This window comes from Argopecten irradians, chromosome 4, assembly GCF_041381155.1.
Source record: "Argopecten irradians isolate NY chromosome 4, Ai_NY, whole genome shotgun sequence".
In the NCBI taxonomy this organism is placed as follows: domain Eukaryota; kingdom Metazoa; phylum Mollusca; class Bivalvia; order Pectinida; family Pectinidae; genus Argopecten; species Argopecten irradians.
The window spans coordinates 37,378,083-37,403,304 of record NC_091137.1 but is presented as its reverse complement, the minus strand read 5'-3'; the positions used below and the strand labels follow the sequence as shown (position 1 = coordinate 37,403,304).

General features: G+C 35.3%; 2 protein-coding genes across 2 annotated transcripts; one reads left to right on the top strand and one right to left on the bottom strand.

Annotated features, from left to right (window-relative positions):
* Positions 1-786: 786 nt before the first annotated feature.
* LOC138322267 (U1 small nuclear ribonucleoprotein 70 kDa-like) lies at positions 787-5,397 on the bottom strand. Its single transcript, XM_069266308.1, has 6 exons — positions 5,341-5,397; positions 4,726-4,790; positions 2,956-2,993; positions 1,550-1,800; positions 1,284-1,462; positions 787-1,096 (listed from the first exon to the last, which is right to left on the bottom strand). Exons 1-6 carry the CDS (start codon positions 5,395-5,397, stop codon positions 787-789), a joined length of 900 nt encoding a protein of 299 aa, XP_069122409.1.
* A 14,474-nt stretch (positions 5,398-19,871) lies between these two features.
* LOC138321551 (ubiquitin-ribosomal protein eL40 fusion protein-like) lies at positions 19,872-23,566 on the top strand. The gene is made up of 3 exons (XM_069265297.1): positions 19,872-21,813; positions 22,705-22,786; positions 22,908-23,566. Exons 1-3 carry the CDS (start codon positions 21,745-21,747, stop codon positions 23,336-23,338), a joined length of 582 nt encoding a protein of 193 aa, XP_069121398.1. The 5' UTR covers positions 19,872-21,744; the 3' UTR covers positions 23,339-23,566.
* Positions 23,567-25,222: the final 1,656 nt, after the last annotated feature.

Below are 25,222 nucleotides of genomic sequence, written 5' to 3'. Positions count from 1 at the left end.
GACTACACATACATTTTAATATGATAATGTCTAATTTTATACAATCAATCAAATATACTGAGCGTAGAAATCAATTGTTAATTACAATGAATAAATCAAGGCCTACCCCTAAAGCGTTAACGTTAACGAGCTACCGAAACGCCCAATGTAACTTAAATGATGCTCGACAAACGGTATTTTTTCTCTATCAAAAAACAAGGATATCTTTGGACAATCGCAAAAATGGCCAGGACTGTCTGGATGATTTATACTGGCTAAATATATCCTCTACCCAGTTTTCATTATTATGAAGCTGAAATTGTTGACTTGCAATGATTTTCCATCTATCCATTAGAGAATTACATTATTGCATCATAACTGAAGTTAAAACAGAATCTGTTTGTCCATTGAAAGTTGTCCTAGTAATTATCCTTTTTCTGACGATGGGTCACAGAGTGCAGAGTTATAGAACCTGACACAGTATTGCACATACAAATGTGTTAAAAACGATGTTTTTTTTTATAATTTGAATAAAAATATCTTTTAACACACTAATGTATTCATTCATAAGGTTCAAGTAATTAACATACATGTTATCACAGATTAGACGAAATATTTACGTGATCCATATATTAGTAATGTTAAAACGTGACTATAAGCAGATGATAACATAAGACATATATTTTTCTTCCTACAGACAAATTCTTCTTATGGAGAAGAAGGAATAGTCTAATAGATAAGTTGAAAAACGCAAAATCCATTCAGCTACATGACCATATCAGCACCAAGAGTCATTACTCTGACCATTCACGACCTTATCCTCTGTACTGTCCTTTGTCCTGTCCTAGTGTCCTGTCCTCTGTCTTGTCTTTTGTCCCATGTCCTAATGTACGTGTCCTCTGTCGTGTTCCATCCAGTCGTGTCACTCTGTCGTGTCCTTCTGTCGTGTCCTATGTGTGTCCTATGTCGTGTCCTTTGACGTGCCCTGATGTCGAGTCCTATGTCGTGTCCTATGTTTCGTGTCCTCTGGCCGTGACCTTTTGTCCCTGTCCTATGTCGTGTCCTCTGTCGTGTCCTCTGTCGTTTTCCTTTGTCCTGTCCTATGATCGTGTTCCATCTGTCGTGTCCTTTTGTACTGTCCTATGTCGTGTCTCTGTCGTGATCCTTTGTCCTGTTTATGTCGTGTACTCTTGTCGTGTCCCTTTGTCCTGTCCTATGTTCCCAGTCCTATGTCGTGTCCTCTGTCGTATCCTATGTAATGTCCTATGTCTTGTCCTCTTGTCGTGTCCTTTGTCCTGTCCTACTGATCCGGTGTCCTCTGTTCGTATCCTGTGTCCTGTCCTATGTCGTGACTTCTGTCGTATCCTTTGTTCCTTGTCCTATGTCCTGTCCCTATAGTCCTTGTCCATTGTCGTTGTCCCTTTGTCGTTGTCCCATGTTCGAGTCCTATGTCCTGTCCTTTGTCCGTGTCCTTTGTCGTGTCCTATGTCGAGTCTATGTCGTGGTCATATGTCGTTCTTATGTCGTGTCCTATGTCGTGTCTTTTGTCGTGTCCTATGTCGTGTCCTACACATGTCGTTGTCCTATGTCGTGTCCTATGTCGTGTCCTTTGTCGTGTCCTATGTCGAGTCCGTCTGTCCTGTTCCTCATGTCCTGTCCTCTGTCTTGTCCCCTTGTCTTGTCCTCTGTCCTGTCCTTCTGTCTTGTCCTCTGTCTTGTCCTCTGTCCTGTCCTCTGTCTTGTCCTCTGTCCTGCTCCCTCTGTCTTGTCCTCTGTCGTGTCCTATGTCCTGTTCTCTATCCCTGTCCTCTGTCTTGTATTCTGTAGGAAAAACAAGTACATACACAAATATCGATAAGACGTGTCACAGTCGTAGTAACGTTATGCATATTACATGTTTATGTGCGACAAAAGGCCGATCCGACTAGGATTATTTAGTACAAAGAATAAAGCCTATTACAAGTATTATTATAATGAATTTCAACGCTTTTGTTATTTCAAAGTTTTTGTTTTTATAAAAGTTTAGCTTCTACATTTTCTATATATTTTTATCGACATCAGGAAATTCCGTGACAGCAACTTACGTTGTTTGAATTAAAATAAATTTCACACACTTTGACATTGTCGATAGTATTCGTGTTGTTATGACCACAGAATAACAGAAATGAGAAACCAGCAGCTAAATTCAAAACACAATTTAATTATATATACAATACTATACAGAAACGGTTTACAATATCTAAAGTAATTGGTGGTGGCACAAGAGTAATACGATGATTTAAAGTGTTACTTATCTGTATGTGATTGTCCTGGTATAATCATTGATCCTTCCAGGTTTCAAATTAACAATAATCACAAATCCAGGAGGAAAATGAATGTCCACAGATTATTTGTAAAGTTCCAGGCAATTATGAAATAAATCCACACAAAGTGTTGTAATAATCCACAGATAAAGTCACAATAGCTCTCCCAATAGAATCTTATATGGCACTGTACAATTCTTGATATGTCTCATTACAGGTCTCATTACAGTTCTCATTACAGTTCTGATTAGCCTTGGACACCTGGAGTATATATAGCTAAACCCTAATTCAAGAATATTGGAGAACCTTCTACTTCTAGAAATATCTAACAAAAAACAGTAAACAAATAAACATACAGAGCTTGCTGGAAATAGATCATTCCAGATCCCTACTTATCAAACATGTTTACAAACATAATTTGTTTATATACATGATACTATTCTAGAAGGTTGTATAACCTAAATTAATGATATAACCTTTATAGGATTTATCGATAATAAAGCTATAGGAGTTATCTCCCTTATCTAATAACTACATGTATTTAGTGTCATACATAACACGTGCAATAGCACCTTAAAGGCGCACAATCTGTTTCCTTTTAGTTTTTTTTAAATGGGAGGGTAAAACAGAACACATGATAAATTATGAAGAGACGCAAAAGTTATTAACTTACCGTTAGAACTACACTTATCATCATCTTCTGGGCAAATACTTATAAAAATAAAAAAAAGTGTTAATTTTTTTTGTTTTTTATAAAGGCAGGTCGTCTTATGTTTCTCGCTACTTATGTTCTACTTACATCGCTTTAGTTGACTATCATTCATTGCGCAACAACGACCAAAACAGCGACATATATCTTCACTGTAAACATAGATTACGCAGGGAATATTGCATTTATTTGATATTACCTCATCTAAGGCAATTCGCCAAATATTTCTTATGTTTATTATTGCTAACTAGGAAACTTTGTTTTTTGATCTTGGAAACGTTGTGGATCCTTCATACCTTTTTGATGGCAAATTAATTCGCATTTTAATCATAACATGATATAACCGAATTATTTAAATTAAACTCTATCAGTTCTTGCGATTTAGGTAGGTAATAATGAAAAAAAAAAAAGTACGCAAATGTATTCTTTAAACCGAAAATACGTTGACGTACAGGATGTTTTCTTGTAAATGTTTGTTTTATATACTTATGTAATTTTAAATACAATTTCCTTCTCAGTTCCAAAATTTTGACGAACAACTGGTAACATTTTAGTCATTTTCTTCACCGTTTTACTTGTGTCAAATGAATATCGGGGAAACATAGTTTTGTTTTGATGATTAGACAGGTCAAAAATCATAATTAAACGTCACCACAAATATGATGACACGTGTTAAATGACGCAGTCACGTAGTAACCGTATGTACACAATTTGTGCGACAAAAGTCGATCCGACAATGACTACTTAGTACAAAAAGAATTAAGAAATAAGACATAATTTTACGACGAAAACAACGATAGTCAGTAGCGATTGGTGTAACTCGACTTTTTCCAATACGATTATGTGGATTTATCGTGTTAAAACTCATTCTTACCGAAATAAATATCTCAACAACTGTCAATTTGTTTTAACTCAAACCGACTGGTCGATTATAAATATCTCAACAATGTCATGTTATAACTCCGATTTGCCGACATAACTATGTTGTCAAAGTCGAGTTACCGTAATGCGACCTAAACGACATATATCTAAATGGAAGAAATATGCCACCATACAATGTACACTGTACTTTAATTGAAGGATTTAATGGTCGTAAAACTTAGTACTACTTAAATCAGGAAGTAGTAATTTGACGGCTCAAACGGGCTATCAAACATGTGTGCTCTAAACCTGTACAGGATTTACAATTATGTAATGCTTCCATTTATACATAAGTTGAGAGAAACGCCACATTGGACTGTCCCTTCACGCATACCAAGTATAGTAGTCGCGCTTTCATAATACTTTATAACATGTTTTTAAGCTACGAGAAAATTAATGTTAGGGTGCAATCTATTCTTTTCAATATAAATTGGAGTCACCACACATAAATATTGACAATATCCTGAGAAATACAACACGTATTATTTCCTGCTTACTTGGTTGCAATATATTCAGAGATACAATCATGTACGGAATCCTCCGCACCGGCGTATTACGGCAGTGGTGACACTCTGACGTCAACAATTTAAAAAATTGGCTAGGAATTAAGTTAGGCATGCATTTTTCACCTCTCTAGAATTTTCTGTACACTGCATCTAAAACATTATAATCCCCTATAGCCTACAAACAAATAAGGGAGATTTTCTGCTATTTTTCCCATCACCCGACATGGAAATGCGTAGAACCAAAACAAAAATTTGGCTCTAACCAACTAAATAAATAATCGGGGTCCTTCGAGCATGGCCAACCCACCTGTGGTATACAAGACTGAAGCCCAGGATCAGAATTTTTAACACGGGCCGCTGATTGGCCTGGAGCTAATATGAATTTCCAAAAGTAAAAAATGTTTTCATGACAAGGCTAATAATTTCCTAGCATAACCAACTTGATATGAATTTGGAGAAATTAATACTGAGATTTAGGTTCAAAATATCAACATTGTAATTAATACAGATGGTAAAAGCAATAGAATTTTTCATTCAGGTTAATTTTATTAGTGCAAAATATGCGCCTGAAATTCACAATACAGCTACGACCCTGGTTGGTGTTTGAGTCAGTATGGACCCCAAACTTTTTTTTTTTTTTTCCATTTAGAGTGTTATATCGAGACCTAGACATTAAATTGTCATAAACACAGTGGCTAACTAATATTTCCCTTGTTTTTAAATAATACAGTACAAAAACTATAAAAACCAAAGTTTAACACTTGTGTGGTCGTTATATGTGAAAGAGTTATTATAGGGAGATGAGGTGTATTGGCGTCTCGAGAGGGCTCAGGACTTTTTTTACGTCTGTGTTGCAGAATAGAGAAATCATATTGTTATATCGGCAGACTAGTACATAGTCACACATAATTGGTAGACATACATCTTGCTCGGTATCTGTGACTACTTTGAGGAGACGCTTTAACGAGGTGTCATCCATCGCACAATTTTTGGCATCAACAGCAGATAGTTGTTGCTAGTGCTATATGCTGAGAGATATCCAGTAGAACAAGAACATCGTTCTCGAGTGTTACCCATTAGCTCAATATTACTCATTATTTGCTTTAATTGTAGTCACGATATGTAAAAGTCGAGAAAGCGTACCGAGTGAAAAAAGGACATGGCATTGACGGTTAAAAGTAAGTGAGCTACACGATGTTTTATAATGGATTTTTCTACAAAGTACAGGTCATGACAACTCCACAAGGAGATTGTGGATGTACAAAGTTATGGGGTACTGGTTTTCAACACCAAGCGTAGATTTTGTGATTTATGGGCTTGGTTATTTGAGGTACCCATTAAGAGCCCGGGAGCGAACATTTTCGACGCGACAGGGAAATGTCACATACCTAGCAAATATTTCGTAAATTTCCCGATTCTTTCTAAGCCATAACTTCGTCAATACTTGGCCAATTTTGTTCATCATGCACGCAAAGGACAGATATATTATTCTTCATTAAGGTAAGAAATCCGACCATGTTGTATATTACACCATTTACATTAAAATAATAACGGTTTTAAAAAAATAGAGTCCTCGTTTTTACTCGACGCCGAGTTTCATACCCTTGATATGATAAAACATACTATATGTATATCTAATGGGTAAAAATTTTCGTGCCAGGTCCCCTGTGTTTTTCACACATTAATGATCAATATTTTAATTGCAACAAACCTAATTTACAGTAAAGATTAGTATAGGCACAGCTAAAAATGCTAGAATAGTGATTATTTAAGTATAACACAATTCACCGTAAAAAAAATGGTAAAAACTGTGGCTCAACTCAATGCGAAAAAAGACACATATTACAAAAATTATGCCAACCATATGGGTCATTTCTTAAAATGGAAGTTTAAAAAATCCTCTAAGTATTCGGAAAATGTAATTCACTTTTGACAAAATTTAAAATATTGAAAAAAATGACACTATATTAAAATGGGCAAAAAAAGTTCGCACACAGAACCCCCCATTACTCAAGCATGATTTATGTAAGAAGCACCCTTTCGTCTATTGATAATGCAAAATATTGATCTAAAGTTAAAATACCAGAACTTTATCTGTGAAGAGTTAATTTTGGCAAAAAAATGGCTGAGAATGGTGCAATTTTGTAGGCTCAAAATTAAGGGCGTAGGGGTAAGCATATGTTGTTTTTCTATTCTTATTAATCATTACAGGTATTATTTAAGAAGACACTATGGAAATATAAATTCTGACATATTATTTCACGTATACATGTATATGAAACACCTAATAAGGAATTTATGGCAACCTTAATCGCTCGTTTAATATGGTCCTAGACGGCATATTCACCACTATAAAATCCATGACTTTTGTCAACTAGGGTATCTTTGAATGAAAAAAGCTCAAAAATCGAGCACACAGGCCCCATATGTTTTTATTCTTCCAATTTTCTTTTATGGTGTTGAACACCTATTTTCTAAAATCTAATATGAGAAAAAAAGTTTAATTCAAGAAAAGTTAGGACTTCGCATAAGAGTACTTACTTCTCTCACACGGTAAAAAATGGAAATACAACCAGTTGATATTGTTCTTTTGACATATATATATTTTAAATATATACTGTATTTTATAATGCTTTACCTTCAGGATAGGAATAATTTACCCTGGAACATAAAAAAAAAGAGGGTTTTCCAAATTGCACAAAATTCTAAGGATGTCCAATTTTACTCATTTGTTTTATCCCGTTTGGATCCTTCATCAGATCCTTTATATCCACTAGTGATGTTTTGGGTTTTGGTTGTAACTCATTTTAACGTCCAATTAACAACCCAGATCACTCGTATGGGAGTAAAGTAAGGCACAGTGCCGGTTTATAAATGGAGAATAGCCCCCCCCCGGAGTATACATCCTATCAGAGGTCAGTACCAGGAAACACGTGGACACCGAAACTCGCAACCCAGATGATGGAAGGCTCTGAGGTAATATGTCCAGATTAAATTAACCACGAGAACCTCCGCGGCCACAAAAAAGAACGATCCATTCTTTGTTGAAAATTGTGCAGTTCCACATTTACGTTATTCATTTTGTATAGCAAAGGTTATTCTTGAAATGTTAACATTGGGCCATTTGAATTTATTACAATTACAAGAGTATCCCGATCACTACTCTACACTACACTCTTAAAAAAATTTCAGTTCAAAACCTAAGGTTCTTATCGAGAAAATCCTTTTGACTGAAGCCGCGAGTTTGCGATTTCGTTTGAAGAAATCGGGTTCAGAATACCTTAGTCGCGAGGGTACGTGTTATCACATTTCTTTCTATCTTACATTGTGTCCGCTACACAATATGAGATTATTTGAATCAATGAGGGTTGCGTTACTCCTGATAACCTATGAATCCCCATGGATATTCGAGATGATATTGTCCGCTGTCATAATAGTCTTACTCAAGGTACTAAGTCACTTTTCATAAACTAGAAGGCTCTTGGTGGAGACAATACAGATGGGAAAGGTAGTCTGATACTTTTATCATTATCAAAAATATGTTATTGATTTATTTCATTGCTTTTGTATGGCATCTACACAAAAAGGAGTCCTCTGAGATTAGTAAAGTGTTATATTCTCCTGAAAATACCCTTCAGTTTCTTGCATTTGTCATAGGCCAGAGATGCAGAAGATTATATTGACTGTGATAGTAAACCCATCGAATATCGCGGATGCTGAAAGACTTTCCTTACAACAAATACCAATGCATAAGAATGTGAATATAACACAAAAAGTATATCTTATATTAAAGAGGCTTCCACCGCTGACAAATGAACTTGTTTCGCTATCAAAAAAGAGAAGCAGGACGAATGATATTTTTCTTCTTTTACAAAAAGTACTTACTTAACACAATTGTCTATTTGGATTTCTGCCACCATTCAATTTCCAGCTTTATTGATGCAAACTTCCCCTGATCCACCATTTTAACACATCTTTTATATCATCTGAAACTTATAAATGTGTGGTGGTCCACTGGAGCCGCGGTGGTCGAGTGGTTTAGATGTTGTTTATGTTTGGACTAATAATTTATTGTAGTTTTGAGATGAAGGAGATAACACCTATCGATTATTTTATCAATACATCCTAGGAAGGTCATATAATTGATTTAGGTTATACGAAATTTCTAGAATATAATCATGTATAAAACAAATATGTTTGTAAACAAGTTTATGATTTAAAGTAGAGATCTAGAATGATCTTATTCACAGAATGTTATGTGTGTGTTTATTTTGTTTACTGCTCTTTATTTAGATATTTTTCTAGGGGGGGGGGGGGAAAAGTAGAAGGTTCTCCAATATTATTGAATATAGGTTTTAGCTATTTATACTCCAGCTGTCCAAGGCTAATCAGAAACTGTAATAGAGACCTGTAATATGACATATACAAGATTTTGATACAGGCGCCTTTTAAGATTATGATTGGGATAGCCTATTGAGACTTTATCTGTGGATTTTTACTACACTGTTGTGTGTGATATTTATTCATATTGCCTGGACCAGTTACATATCATCGGATGGAGACATTCAATTTTCTCCTTGTGGATTTGTTGGATTATTGTTAATTTGCAAAACCTGGAAGGATCGAAGGATTATACCAGGACATTCGCATACAGATAAGTAACAACTTTAAATCATCGTAGTAGTCTTGTTACCACCACCAATTACTTTATGATATTGTAAACACAGTCGCAGTAATTACTATTGGTATATAAAAATTAAATTGTGGTTTTGGAATTTAGCTGCAGGTTTCTCATTTCTGTTTATACACGTCCATGTCAACAGAAATTGGGGGCTCTTGTCCCTAGATCGATATTCAATTTTGTGAAATCTAACACTTTGAGAAAAATTAATTAAGGAATATAATTTTCAAAATTTGTGTACAAACTTTGAGTATACATTTGACACCAACCACTATAAAAAAAGATAATTAAGGACAAGTCTTCAGGTAGGAACAAGTTTGTTTAAAAGCGCCATCACATGGAAAGTTCTTTTTGCAAAGTTTGTAATGCAAGGATTTACTGATTATTGGGTAAAACATTTAGGCCTTACAATCAAAACTAATTTTGAGGAAAGCTGAAAAATTAGGAATGTATTTATAAGATAATTTTTGGTTGACAATGGCAAAATTCTGACTCTAGTGCATTTAGAATAGTAATAGAGGAAACTGTCACTTCAGAAATCTAAATTAAACCAATGACACTTGAACATGAAATGATAAATGAAAACCAAATAGAGAATGAAAATGAAAAAGAAACCAATAGAGATAGAAAATGTAAGAAATGAGAAATTAGAAAAGGAGTTAAGAAGAAAAAGAAATAGACAAAGAAAGAGAGTTAAGAGAAAAAGAAATTGAGAGAGATCAATGTTTAGAGATAGTGTAAAGCAGAATATTCAAGCTGAATCAGAACTTAGAGAAGAAAGATATTACGAGCTAGCTTCTCATGACAGTTCAAGTAATTCTAACTTTTTGGGGTTTACAAGGAAACAGAGGTTTTGATGTCAGTAGAAATATTAGGTTAGTTTCCTCACTTTTTCAAGAGAAAGATAAGATGACCAAGTATTTTTCTACAATTTGAGAAAATAGATGATTGTATGAAATGGGCCTTAAGTTAAGCTTACAATTGCTTTCTTCAAAGTGTCTTGATAGGTAGAAGATATGAGACCATTTATTTATTCTTTTTCTGTAGATGACATTTAAAATTTCACAAGTAGTCAAGAAAAGCTATTTTGAAAGCTTACGAGTTAGTTCCTGTGGGCTTACCGCCAGGAATTTCGAAACTCGAGAAAGAGAGGATCTGAAACATACTCCAGGTAGAATTTTGCCAGAGAAATGTAACAATTATTTAATAGGTGGGTGTGATTATAAAGATATTGATGAGGATTTCGGTAAACTGAGGCAAATTATTGTTGATACGAAGAGTGTTTAAACGTTGTGTCCACATAAACATAAAAAATCATCTTAGATGAGTGAAAAGTACAGAAACCATTAGTGATGCAGTCTACAATGCGCTGATGCATTATGCTTCTCTAAACACAAAGGCTCATTTGTTAAAAACTGTTCTCATGACTAAACCCGTACCACAGGTAACTAGTAAATTTGTGTCCTGCTAGGAACCCAACTTTTAGTGGCCCTTACCAACGACAAAACCTAAATTAGGTGATAAACCACTAAGTCTGGATTCTAAAACAGATCATCAGGCAGGTGTGGTGTCTCCTCTTGTCACAGTTTAGTAATTACAGCCAAGAAAGAAGGGCAAACTATGTCCTGAATGTTATTCTCTCCCAGCGTAACGGGGCAAATGGCAGTAAACCAGTCAGTTCATTCTGTGATACGCTATGTCATAGCCTAGTCAGAAACGTTAGTGTTATATGTGGAAGTTTCTCTATAGTGTCTGAGTGGTGATTAAGAGCTCAAGGTCTGATAGTCTGTCTTGGATAAGTACTCTCCCGTACATTTCTGATGGTTGGTTCTTCACTTAATTGTGATATTACCAACTTGAAACCTGTGAAGATATTTTGCCCGTGATACTCGGGCTCTCCTCATTCTTTGATATTAGATGGCGTAGTGACCTTTTGTCTGAGTGAGACCTAAGGCTGGTAGTATTGTTTTGCTTCAAGGTGTTGGAGTACAGTTTTGTTTAATGTGCCTTCTCCATTGTGTTTATTTAAAGTAAGATTTGGTTAACTGGGCCTGTCACCATTTGTGTTATGAACCGAACTTCCCATAGAGGGCGTGTCGCTTCATTTTAGGCATTGACTTGGGCTGGAGAGAAAGTTAGGGTAGATCCTTATAGAGTGTCCAGTATTCCAGATATAAAAGATGATGCCCTGTGAACTATTCACAAGGAATTTCTTTATATTTTTCCCATTCTTGTGCTGTAACTCGTTCAATGAGTAAGAAAGTTTTATGATGGTGCAGTAGTTGAGGATCCATTATAGTATCAAGGGTTAGGTGACACTTTCTTGGCTACATGTAATAAGTGGATGTTACTATTGGGAGCAAGTGTGATCTTTTTGAGCTATCTGTAGACTTTGATAGTGGATAAGAGTTGTTTCCTAACCAAGGGATATCTTCTTTGTCTGACATGATTGAGTAAATCATCTTTGTCTAGAGAGGAAGCTTATAGTAGAACAGGAGAAAGATCCTGAAATCTCCCTTATTGTGTAATCGGGCTTTGAGTGAGGAAGAGCTTGAGAAAGTCCCGGTTTGTTACTTCCGTCCTGTAGTCAGGTGTGTTGATGCGCAAGTGGCGCACCCCCCTGAGTGTGTCTCCCGAGGTTGACTGGCGAGGTTGTCAATCAAATAGTTGTCCCAACCGAGGAATATAGTGCAAGATATTCTAAGTTTACAGTCTCATGACGTACCTATGGCAGGGCCCCATTATAGGTGTGACCAAGACTTTTCATAACAGGATCTTAGATCTCTCTACTTTTGGCCTCAAGTTGAAACGGATGTGAGCTGATTTTTGTAGGTCTTGTCATAATTGTCAGGTGGTAGGGAAATAATAAAAATAAAAAATCACTTAAAAAATCCCTTGTTGCACCTTTGCTCAACCCCATTCCCCAGCATTTGAGGAATCCATTAAGTAGAGTTATTATAGACTGTGTAGGTCTCTGTCTACCAAAAACTAAGTCTGGGGAGATTGAGAGTATACATTTTAAACTATTATGTGTGCTTCCACAACGCTTCCATTTTGGGATGAGAGGGGGGGGAGGTTTTTGCCATTTTTTTTGGTGTGTGTGTGTCTCAAGAAATATAAAGCAAACCTATGAATAGTCAAGGTCTGTGGTTAAAATTCTAGTACACTTGGTTGCATTGGTAGTCTTCCATAAAGCATCAGTCCAATCACGGACCAAGGTATCGAATGTTCTTGTCATGGGTAATTTTTTAACATATCCATAGTTACCTGCTCCAGATCAGAAGCCGGTTAAACGTCTATGTGTCTTATCATCCAGAGTCCTAGGGTTGCCTTGCATAGAATCGATTTTCATCTAGACATTGAAAGAATAGATTTTGAGAAGTTCTCTTATTTGTTATGAAAACAAAGTAGATGCATGTTGGACGAATGTATACACCATGTTTGTTGTTTTGGCCGTTTAGAGGAATCCTGATACAAGAATATTTTCTTGACCTTTGAGTACCTTTTGAACTCTTGGTTTGGACATACTGTAGGGGGGGGCGATAGGTCGCTTTGAAGAATATTTTGAAGTGTACAAAATTTTGGACGAAGATTCCTAAAAGTTACTCTCTTTCTATAGAGTATGTGTCTAACTTGTAAGCAAAGTTGACGGACCATGGAGCATGTGAACTGGCCATAAGAAGAAAATTTGGACGTTTACTCAGAACAAGAATGAATAGCTGAGTACTGTATAAAGATGCGCCGGTGCTGATCGAGGCTTTTTGTTCAAAGGTGACAATATATTTTTGTGGCTTAATGACCATTACGGTCTGTCAGCCTTTGTCAAGCTAGATAGATTTTGGACCTTATGTTGTTGATGAAATATGAGGCAGATGATTGTTAACTACATTGTACTACACTCCCAGGGCTGGGCAAGAAAGACATCAATGTATGGTCCATGTTAATATGCTTACATAAATTATGTAGTAATAGGAGAAGTAGAGCAAGACTTCTCAGACCTATTTGCTACTTGGGTCCTACTTGTTACATCCACAAAGTTGAAAGTACAGCTGATATTTGTAAATTAGACTTAGTTGGTGGTGTCAAAGAATGTAGGTTATAGAGTCTGTCTGTTGTCTAGAGTTTTACAGGAACTCCATGGATGTGTCACGCGATAATTGGTACAAGATATAACTGTATGTCAGATCTAGCGCAGGAAAAGATCGGGCGTCACAATGAGAACTTAGAGATTTGATACTTTGACAGTTATAAAATCATTTTGTTTTCCGATACTACCTAGCAAAACAGATTGCTATCTATCACGAGACGTGGAATCTGGAGGCTCGAGCGCAACCACTTCGTGCATGCACAACTACCTTCACACTGTTTGAGTCAATCCTTATGAAAGAGAAACATTTCTTAGTAAAGTATAATTCAATATCATCATGTTGTAGGATCAATGATATCTATTGGAACCAAGGCAAAAAGGATTGGGATAAGCTTCTCCGATGTTTTCTTACACAAAGGGCTCTTCAATGTCAGACAGGACAATAATACCTGGTGTTCCTGTTGTATCTGACTTCATAGTAAATGTGTGAAAAACGGCTATTGTCAGTAATAAACATGATCTACTTATCATCCATAATTCCTAGAGGGAATTTGGGTCTTCGTTTGTTTATGTGACAAGATAGTTGGCTAAGTACCCTAAGGTCACGTTAAGTCAAGGGTTGACCTCACATGGATAGGAAATTGGCTGGTTGCCCCCATGAACAGATAGATGCTTAAAGAAGTGTCGGCATTTGTAACCTCACAAGGTTTGTACCAGTACAAAGTTATGCCGTTTGGTATGAAGAATGCCCCGGCAACATTTCAACGTCTTCTTAACAGCGTGATATCAGACCTGGAAGGCTGTGATGGATACATTGATGACGTCATCAACTACCACGACACGTGGGAAGACCATCTACGCGGGATTCGTGAATTCTTCGAAAGACTCACTACCATGAAATTGACTGTAAACTTATTGAAATGTGAATTTTGTCATGCAACTGTTGAATTTTTAGGCCATATTGTAGGACAGGGGCAGGTTAAACCTGTTCAGGCCAAAGTAGAATCAATTATAGATTTTCCAGCTCCTGGAGGCAAGAGAGAGCTGATGAGGTTTCTTGGTATGGCTGGATACTACAGAAAAATTTTGTCAAAATTTCTCTGTTATAGCAGCTCCACTTACTGCTTTGTTAAAGAAAAATGTGATCAGTCAGGCGTCACAGGTAAGGTATACCTATTTTCTTTAACCCCAGGGGGTCCATTATAGCATTCAATTCAATAAATATATAGCATGCTGTGACAGCCTCTGTACCTGATTAGTTTAGTAAAGTCTAACTGTCTACTTGACTCCACGTGGTTTTGTTTCATAAAATAATAATAATAATAATAAACTTACAGCTACTTTTTATCAAAATACGCCTATTCTTTCAATTGAGAATAATTGTTATAATATTGTTTTTCCCCCTCAAAATGAAGATATTGTATTCACATTGTTTTGTATCTTGTTTTTATTTTATTTATATTTTTTGAGGAGATGGAGAGGGGTTTATTAATTATGTACTATATAGTTAAATTTATAAGTACAAGTACATGTGTATATGTGTATTCCAAACATGCTTCGAGACAATAACCCTTGGGCTCCCTTAATACCCCAGCCCCACCCCAAACCTACCTACCTACATGTATATTGTATGTGTATTTCGCCACTCTGACACTTATTCTGCCCTCTGGACATGAATTGTTTTACCTGAAATTTAACTTACATGCTGGCTCAGTTATACATACGACCATCATATATACTAGTCCAAGAAATGGATGTGATTACATGAATGAACGTGTAAAATCAGATATTTAGATAATATATTGTATAAATTTCTGGTAAAACCTATAATCTAGCTAGAACAAATGTAGCTTCATGAACACTGTATCTAAAAATACAATTTTAATTGTCCATGCACACTGTTGGGATTACTTTCATCCCCCATATTACAATTCAATGTTAGTAATTGTAAGGATCCATATATGGTATCCGGAAAATTAATTCATTTACTTATTTCAAAATGAATATAAGTTATACCACAAATTTGAATATATACTTGTATTTGTAAGGTTATACTGGAACATGTGTGTATCACGTACAGGCACTGTAAAAACTGAAGTGCACTACGTAGTGCACTAGAGTTAACATTGTAGTGCACTAGAGTTAACATTGTAGTGCACTAGAGTTAACACTGTAGTGAACTGGAGTTCACATCGTAGTGCACTCTAGTGCACTACAATGTTTAGTCTAGTGCACTACGTTGTTACTACGTGTGCACTACAAAGTGCACTAGATACCAAGTTTAGTTTGCTCCCAACTGTATTGTTTCTGTATTGATTCTGCGATGTGTCTGCACTTGTTGACACGAAGACGTTTATTTGTATATTTCGGATTTTTTTGTTACATTTCTAAAGTTTTAATTGATGAGGTATTATAAAACAAACACTTATTAATCCGACAATTGAAAATATTAATCGAAAATCAGCATGTTCTGGTGATAGGTTTTATATTTATTCTGTCATCGCAGACGGTATCGGACGTCATAGCAACGACAGGCCGGAAAGTTTAACTAGTTTAAAACTACCAATATACTTTTATATCTATAGTCAACACCGCTTTTCATTATGTTAGAATGATTTTTAAATATCTTTTTCGGATATATGTTTTATTTAGTCCGCTCCACTGCATATCCGACTCAAATGTTTGTTCGTTATTATGCAACTTTCCTACCATAGCATTGAAGAGTTACACTATCAAAACACAAACTGTGCCATTAATATACGTACTTTAATCAAGTACTTCTGTATGTTTCATGTATTTAGGGATGCTTGCTTTCAGATACGTAAGAATTTAAATATCTCTATTGTTATTTTCCCACCATTAATTCATATATTATAAAGTATCACTGTAACTTGTGTGAGTTTGTACACAGTATTAAATTGTGTTTTCGAAATTGATTCCCTTTACCCTACCGACGTCCGGGGTTACAGTGGCGGCTTTATGTGTATTTTTACTTTCTGTATCTTACCCATGCATTCGAGGGGACTCAATACCTGCGTGGTTTATTTATCACATTGTACTAGTTACCTTTGGGTTATGGTATCTGTAATTTCTGTCATTCTGCCAATACACAATCAATGTAATGTGCATGGTTGCAATTCGTACAATGCATTAAAACCTTGTTGTTAATAAATGTTACAAATAGTTTTCACACTTTATCTTACTCCAGTGTAAAACAATTTAGGCCTAGGTGATGGGTGTATTATAACTGATTTTATGATGTACGTGATTTAAAATGTTCAATGTCCTTTTCATGAATTTGTTTTCAATAAAAAATATTTTTAAATGTTTTTGTGTCCTTTCTGGATGTTCATTGATGTCTTGTGACGTTCCTACAGACACAGATCATTGTGGAGTAGGATTGTTTAGTGTCCAGATATAGTATACATAGCTTAAATAGTCCATGGATTTCCCATTATATCACACATTAGGATTATTAAATGTACGTGATCGGCTAGTGGTAATCTAACGGATTATCAAAACATCTGTCATTTGATTATCATTACAGCCATCATTTCATTTATAGTATTTTGAACGTCAGAATTGCCGAGCAATGAATGCAGTATTATAGTTAGAGTTTGTGTGTACTGCAGTAAGTATAGAACAACCAACTAATGCTTTTACATTGACCATAGTGTTAACGGAATATTCTATAATTTTTTAAATTCAAATTACGAATAAAATCCCAAACAATGGATATGAAGAGAATATAATCCTCTATTGATGCAGAATTAAACACATCCACTGAATTTCTGTATATATCCCAGATCGAGTTTTTCTCCTTATTATGAATTCACCATTTAACATTTATCTACAGCATTAACTCCAATTTCTGCTTTCTGAAAACCTTGTTGTTTTTGTTCACCACATTTGATTTTAAATTTCCAAATTATCTACACTGTAGTTTACTCTTATTTTGATATTGTTTCAACAATATTTCAGAATTTTTCCTAAATCCCATTATCTTGTTGAATGAAATTGCACATGGTATAAATAAATCCAAGATTGTCCCTGGAGAGGTCGAAATTTTAAATCCTCTGAATTCAATGTTAGCTTAGGGGGCATTGACTGTTTTCAACTAGCCTGGAAATCACTATTATATGCGATCATTTTAGCAAGACGCTTTCAAACAAACACCTAAATTGCAAGTCTAGTTCATATTTCATTTCTTTACCACATCAGACAATGGACAAAAATGTCCTTTTAGCAATAAAAGTCACTAAAGTCGCCCTATTATATCGCTTAAATGAAGAAAGTAATATCCCTCCATCACTGTCGGTGGACATGGTGATAGTGAAGTTATAGATAGTTGTCCACCCAAAAGCATGCTTCATGTATTCCGTTCATGAATGCTATTCATCACATATAACACAGGCAAAGGTATATTCTATGTTGCCATTGTCTATATTGGATTTGTCATGGTTGAATGCACATTGGTAGAGTTACCTGAGCTCATAGACAAAGGCAAAAAAACTGGCTTATATTAGAAATAAAAGTGTACTTTATTAACACAAAGACTTGATATGTTTTAAGTTAGAGATAGCCGAAAACTATGCAATATGTTGGAGAAAGAACAGATCTCGGCCTTGACGGGCCTCGATACAGTTCTTTCTCCATAACATATTCTCCCGTTCTACGGTACTGATGTTTGTCAATAAAGCTCTGTACCTAAATAAGCAGCATATCCTCGGTATTACACTATATATTTTCGTCAGTTACAGTACAGGTACAGCAAAGTTATTTTCTTTTAAAATGATACCATCACAAAATGACAGATATGACAATACCCTTGAGCTTATCTCAATCAATTAGGGACCGCGGTGGCCGAATGGTTAAGATGTCTCCACATATTAACACAAACCCTTCACCTCTGGGTCGAAAGTTCGAATCCCATGTGGGGTTGTTGTCAGGTAATGACCGCTGTTCAGCGGATTTTCACCGGGTACTCCGGCTTTCCATCGCCAACAAATCTGGCACGTCCTTAAATGACCCTGGCTGTTAATAGGACGTTAAAACTAATAAAACCCAACCTAACTAAATATACTAACTTTATTCCGCATTCGATTAATTTACACGCATTTCAAGTATAGAATTTGGCGAAAATGAAAAATTTCGCCGCGAATGTAATTTAAGCAGAATCAATGAGAGTCTAGATCTTATATTGTTGTGATTACATCGTCCTGCAGAGAAAAAAAAACATGAAATAATTGATTCACAGTACAGTAAGTTTTTTTTATTAATTTTGATTTCAGCAAAGAACGACAACGGTGTGAAAAGTATGTCCGACTTTATACAGGTGTCCGTTAAATCACGCAGAAACCAGAAAATTAATTTTAGAATACACAAAGTGAGTACTAAAGTTTATTGCCCAACTTAAATAATGTATTGAGTAATTTATATTTTTATCATTAAATTAAAACTTTATATAATCGGAACAAGAAACATTGCGTCACCAACATCTAATACTTCAGTGCTTGTTGTTGAAGTAATATTGCGCATCATTCTTCCCGGTAAGAATAGAAGCATAAAAATAGCATAGATATTAATTCAGAGAATTTAAAAACAAAACCTCATTTATATCGTTGTCATGTTTTGCCTAATTCAATGTTTTCATTATGTCAATAAATCATTTAGCTACTGTCCCCGAGTCCTATGCAGATGAGATGATAATTTGTCAAAATCCAAAAGTGAATGGTGTTGCAATATGAAAATGAATGATATTGTCTCTTCTTCTGAAGAAGAACCCATACTTTTGTTATAAAGAACAAAAAGAATTAATCATCCACTAATTTTACTCACTTTTCTGATTGGCATGAAATTTGTTATGCTTGTCATAAATCATTATATGATTACATGTATTTTCAAATGATTACATATGAAAAATAATATAGTTTCTTATTAGGATAATTCATTGATATTATGAATACTTTGTCTCCTTTAATTGTACGGCTATTATATTTGTCAAACCCTGTATGCAATATCAATATTAAAATACTTCGGTGGATGACCGACAGCGAATAAGTCATTATGAACATTTTAGGTCTGCATCCTATATCTGGGGGATCCAGTTATTCATATTGATTCTTATTTATAAAAAGCAAATATATATATTACGAAAAACTGAATATCACTCATAACATCAGTGTACTCTTAGAGTTTTTCCTTACAATGCTTTATCAATACTTCATAAAGGATATATCTTTCTTGTTGCTTTCAACAAGATATTAAAAAAATAACTTATTCAATTATTGCCAGCCTGTCTTATATGCCTCTAGGGTTGGCCTTCTATCTGTACAATTTGACTGTGTCCTGGATATCTAAAGATGCCTTTAGTTTTTGGTTTATGCTGATTAGATGGTCAGAAAAGGACATACAATAAGGAAAATACGGACAGACAATCAGAGTATAGAGTTATAGAGTTGATAGTCTGAATAATTAATGAAATGAGGAAATGGTATTGTTGTAAGATGCGTCAGTGGAGGAATTAATGCGAAAAAATATCCCAATGGAATGGAGTAGACGCGGAAAGCCAATGTGTCCTTTACACAGGTAAAACGCATACTAAACTTTAAATATTTCAAAGCATTTTACAAACATTTTGCACCAGAGAGATTATGTTTGACAAACCTGATTTTACTTTCAGGTCATGAACTGCAAATGGAGAAGAATGGGAAGAAGATGTGTCTGTCTGATTATAAGGTGGAGGACAGGGCTATCTTGTTTGTAGTGTTTACACTAGTGGGAGGTACTGGCCCAGATACACCAGAGGAAGCATAAGGATAACTTAAGACGATGACCCAGATAATCAACGCGCAAAAATGCCCTGTGGACATGCCATTGGAACGTCACTAAACTGAATATTAATGTCTTAAAATATTTGCGGATAATTATTAATTTATCCGTTTACATATGACTTACAGTAACTCATAATTAAGTTTAATACATTAAATGAATAAAGCTGTATCAAAAGAATACCATATATTTTCAAATACAGGTCCAGAATCGTTGACCGCGTATTGCAGAAGTTTGATGACGGCTGGAAAATGGCAGTTCCAATGTCCGTATACTGAATATGAAACTGGATACTGTGGTCAAATTTGGAAATATAATGTAATTAGACGCCTCGGTGTACTGACTGTTGAAAAACGAACATTTTTGGAAACTAAAACTTCGGAAAACATCTTACGTAGATCAGGCGGTATTCAAGAATGTCCCAAATGTACCGCTTTCTACAGGGAAAAAATTCTGAAGACAGAAGATTAACGTGTCTGTTCTGTAGTAAAGACAGCGAAAGGTACGAGTTCTGTTGGTACTGCCTCGGCAAATGGAATTCACCTAGAACCAGTAACTGTGGAAATGATGCATGCACTGGTATCTACCAGACTATCACCTGAAGGATAGGTCCCAGTTATTTGTAGTGTTTCAGCTTCCGGAGGAAATGACCCGGATAAACATGAGAAACCTCGCCTTAAACAGCTTGATGATTACGTAGAACACTCTAGCGCCCGGACATTACTTGGGATGATGATCCAAGAAATCAACGAGCAAAAATGCCCTCTGGACATGTTATTGGTATATATGCCGTCTAAATAGCATTTCTGAACTTAGATATTTGTTTCAATTATATTAACAGTTTAAGATGGGGTACCATAAATCACAATATCATTTGCAGATCTAGAATTTCTGACAAAGTGCTGTAGAAGTTCGATTGCGGTTGGCAAATGGCCAACCTGACCTTAATCACATGAGATATCATGATGTCCTAAACCCCGGGTATCTATAAACAAAAAATAATGCTTGTCGGTCATGGCCACCAGAGATCACAAATTGACATTCCTTCTTTATTTATTTAATTGTTTATTAATCACTCAACGGTACCAGGCACGTTAGTAAAAATGATAATTTATATCGGAAACATTTTTCATTATTAAGTTATAATATATTATTAGTGCGTCTGCAAGGGGTTGCCCCGAGTAGCCCCGAGGAGAGCCCCGAGCTCTGCCACAATCAGATGCCCCGAATTGGGGTGACGTAACCCCAAACATTCTTGGGGAAAGCTCTGACCAGTTTTTAAGCCCCTATTACTCAGCAAAATATAACTACTGTTGTTAAGAAATTCGTGCCAGGTCTGTATTGGAGGTACGTGGCCATTGACCTCTTGTATTCGGTATTAAGGCTGTTTTATCAGCCTTACAGTACGTGTCTGTTTGCCACACAGTTCCGCACAGTTCTGCATATTTGGAAGTAGATACCTAAACAGTCCACACTGCAATACAATATAATAATATACAGATCCGCATTGTCTAAAATGTCGAGTGGTTAAACACAATGAAGTATTGTACAAATTCGCAGAAACAAGAATGACGTATAACTTAATGTGTCTTCAGCGTATTTTATTTCATTATGGTTTAATCATGACATCAACTTTTTGATAAAAAAAACAACAACATTTTGTTGCATCTTCACATTATATGACATGATACGATATTCATTGGAACGAAAATAGGTGAACGAGGAAAATGGCCGATATGATTCAACTTTTTGTAAGATCGGGAACCAACAGGAACACAATTATTGAAGTACACAAAGTGAGTATATCTATCATACATTCATAGTCTTAAAGATTAAAATTTCGTACCCGGTTTTTAAATTCTTTGAAATTACACATACTATTGTAAATGCTGAACATATTTAAACCGAAAGTGAAAACAAAACAACGCCAATCCTGCCTAATATTACTTTGAGATTCAATTATGTCGCAAAAAATGTGTTTTATTATAGTAACTTTCGATACTGAACTTTTTATTAACATATCTTTGACATTATGATAAACAGAAATAAACCAAAAACCCAAAATAGACAAATCTATAAATGATTTTGAAGACTGTTGTAAAATGTTTGATATTCAGACATTAGAGTTACTTCCCTTATTTTCATTCTGTCTTTACTGCTTGACGTATATTATCGACGAAAATGGTAATAATAAAAGAGGTTTGCGAAAAACAAATAAAATTACAATTGTATCACAATTTGCGTTGCATCAGAATACAGTTCTCCTTTTAAGCAAAATGGGTTTTCAAACTCAATTATTATATTATTGAAAGATGTTATTTAAATATATCTACCTAGATATTTGTGACGGGTTTCGTCAGGGACGCATTGAGTGAATATTCGAGATTCTCTGCGCGAAAGCACTAGTGACGATCTTGTCTCTCACCAAGACGGACATTAAAGGTGTTTCCTCTATAGGCATATAGACATATCTTAGGACACCAGACAATTACTTAATCCATCAACTCTTTACAATAGCTGTATATTAATATGTACTTTGAAGAACATTTAACGCATGTCATAATTGTTTAAACGTATTTTGAGAAAGTAAAATGTTCTTAACGGTATAAGAAACTAAAACTGACATTATCCTGGCTAAAATAAGGAATACTATATGGAAATGTATGATTTTTTTAGTTTTGTTTTAGGACGCGTCGGTGGAGGATCTAATGCGAAAAATTTACAATTGGAATAAAATAGACATGGAAAGCCAACGTGTCATTTTCGAAGGTAAACGTCTTTTTAGGTGTCAATTAAAAAATGATTTAGGTTGATGTAAGAAATCTAAGAAATTTACAAATGTATTTTCAATTTTGACTAGAAAATTATGTTAAAATTATTTTATTTACAGCCAAAGAATTGCAGATGACTAAAGACGGGAGGAAGATGTATCTGTCTGATTATAACTTGCGAGACAGATTGCAGTTGAATGTAGTGTTTCACCCTCCGAGATCGCAAACTGTTGAAGATCCGAGACTGGAGATCCTGAAATCGGCTCCAAGAAAAACTATAGCCGGTCTATACGCTTGTCCTTCAATCCGAGCCTGTCCAAAGTGCGGATCGCTGATTAAACATACAAGTGGCGGTAAGCACATGGTTTGTGTATGTGGCCAGAAATTCTGCTTCATTTGTCTCATCAAACCTGGAACTGATGGTAAATATCGCTGTGGAGCCTACAATAGTCATTGCACAATCGCTCCTATCCAAATAAATATTGGCAACATGGATGAGGATAACGGCGAGGACGAACAGGGAGGCGGCTGGAGATGTACTTTAATGTAGCTGAACGTTCCTTTCTTTTCTAGATGTGATATTTGATTATTCATATTTAACACTTTGCTTCTTAAAAAAGACGCAAAATTTGTTCCAATCATTGGATAAACATGTTTTTGTCCGTTTTACACGTTTAGAAAAAAAAGTATCTGTCTGAGCTGAGCTATGTTAATGACGTAATATAGTTGTCCGTTAGAGTATCATAATCTGGGGTCAGTAAATACTACCAAAAACATATTGTCACATCTAATGTCATCATGTCTCCGGCCTGCTCAGGGTAATAACCCTGTACATGATACATGTCTGTACATGATACATGTTTTAAAAACATTGGTATGGAAATTTCGTTTTGCCATCAGAATTGATCTTGAACTGACAACGTTATGTGGTATAACCGATTTTTTTGCGACGATTATATTTTTTGCGATTTCTAGAGACATTGATATTGTCTCGAAAATTCTATCTGTGTAATGATACCTGTCAAACCTCAAAATTTGTATTCGTTAATATTCATGAACTTGTAACGAATGAAAAACGCGATTGTTAAATAATTTGCTTAACGTTATTTCAGCATATATATATACAATGTATATTTCAGAACAATGTGAAATGAAAACAAAAACACCTTCAATTTAATGGTTAAAATTGATGGAAATATTCTACTTTTGAACTATTCAGAGCCCTTAGCTCGGAATTCTACATAATTACATGCCACATGGGAGGATTATCCTCCTTCATACACAAATGTGCAGAGACGTATAATGTTGATGCTACAGAGTACATTATCGTATTGGCTAAGATAGGCGCGGTTTTGCATTTAAAACCTTTTATTGTCCAAATTGTATTAAACAGATACTCTTACATGAGCCGCTTTGTAATACGAAATTTAACGAGTTCAATAATTTGAAAAAGGCTCTGGCATATCAAATTATTTAACGGGTTTGATATATTTCATCTTACATAGTCACAAGTGATTCTATTTATCGCATAACTTTTATTAAAGGTAGGTTTCGCCCAATGAAATATAAAGACTACGAAATTGAAATTTATTCTGTACATAGATATGATCTTCAGATCATTTTTAATACATACAGCGGACAATATGGGTGGTTATTTGCCTAGTTTGACCAGGAAAATACTCCTCTAAAAATAGAGCGAAGTGAAGCTTTACATAGAACATGACGTATTTTTTTTCCAAAACGAGGCCGCATCAACAAACGGAAGAGTGCAACAAAAAAGACAGATAGCAGTGACAGTGTTGCCACGGCATGTTCAGTAAAAAAAATAACAACATTAAATCGAGGTGCGATGGACTGTTTATACATATCATATCATCTAAAACACTTCATGTTACTTATATACGCTCGCTAGCTTATTACATCAAACATATATCAAGTTAGTCTGCCGCTGTATTTTCGCTGGCATATGTGTTGAAATTTAATTCACCACGTGGTCGCGAGTCCAAACAGAATCCGAGCAAGTTCCGCTTGAGATACATGCCATCTCTGAATTTCATTCCCTAGAGATATCATAGGGTGCTACCGATTCCATTCTAATTTCCTCCTCTTTGTTGCCGATTCAGATAAAAAAATTTTCTCACATGCTTTCATTCAGCCATTTTGTTTACTTTTAGTTCGTAACAATGCGCATGCGCGAAACCTCGACAACACAATCTATCGCAGCTTCATTTGCATACTATTCTGTCTGACTGACAATCGTAATAAATCAAGGATTTCCTTCAATTTTGTATTCAAGACACATTTATTCAATCTCATACGAATAAAGAAATTAAATTGAAGTATCTTTAATATGTTTTTTCATCTTTTCTTCCGATTATCGGATTTTACAAAAATATTTATTTGGTTGGGCGAAACCTACCTTTAATATAAACAT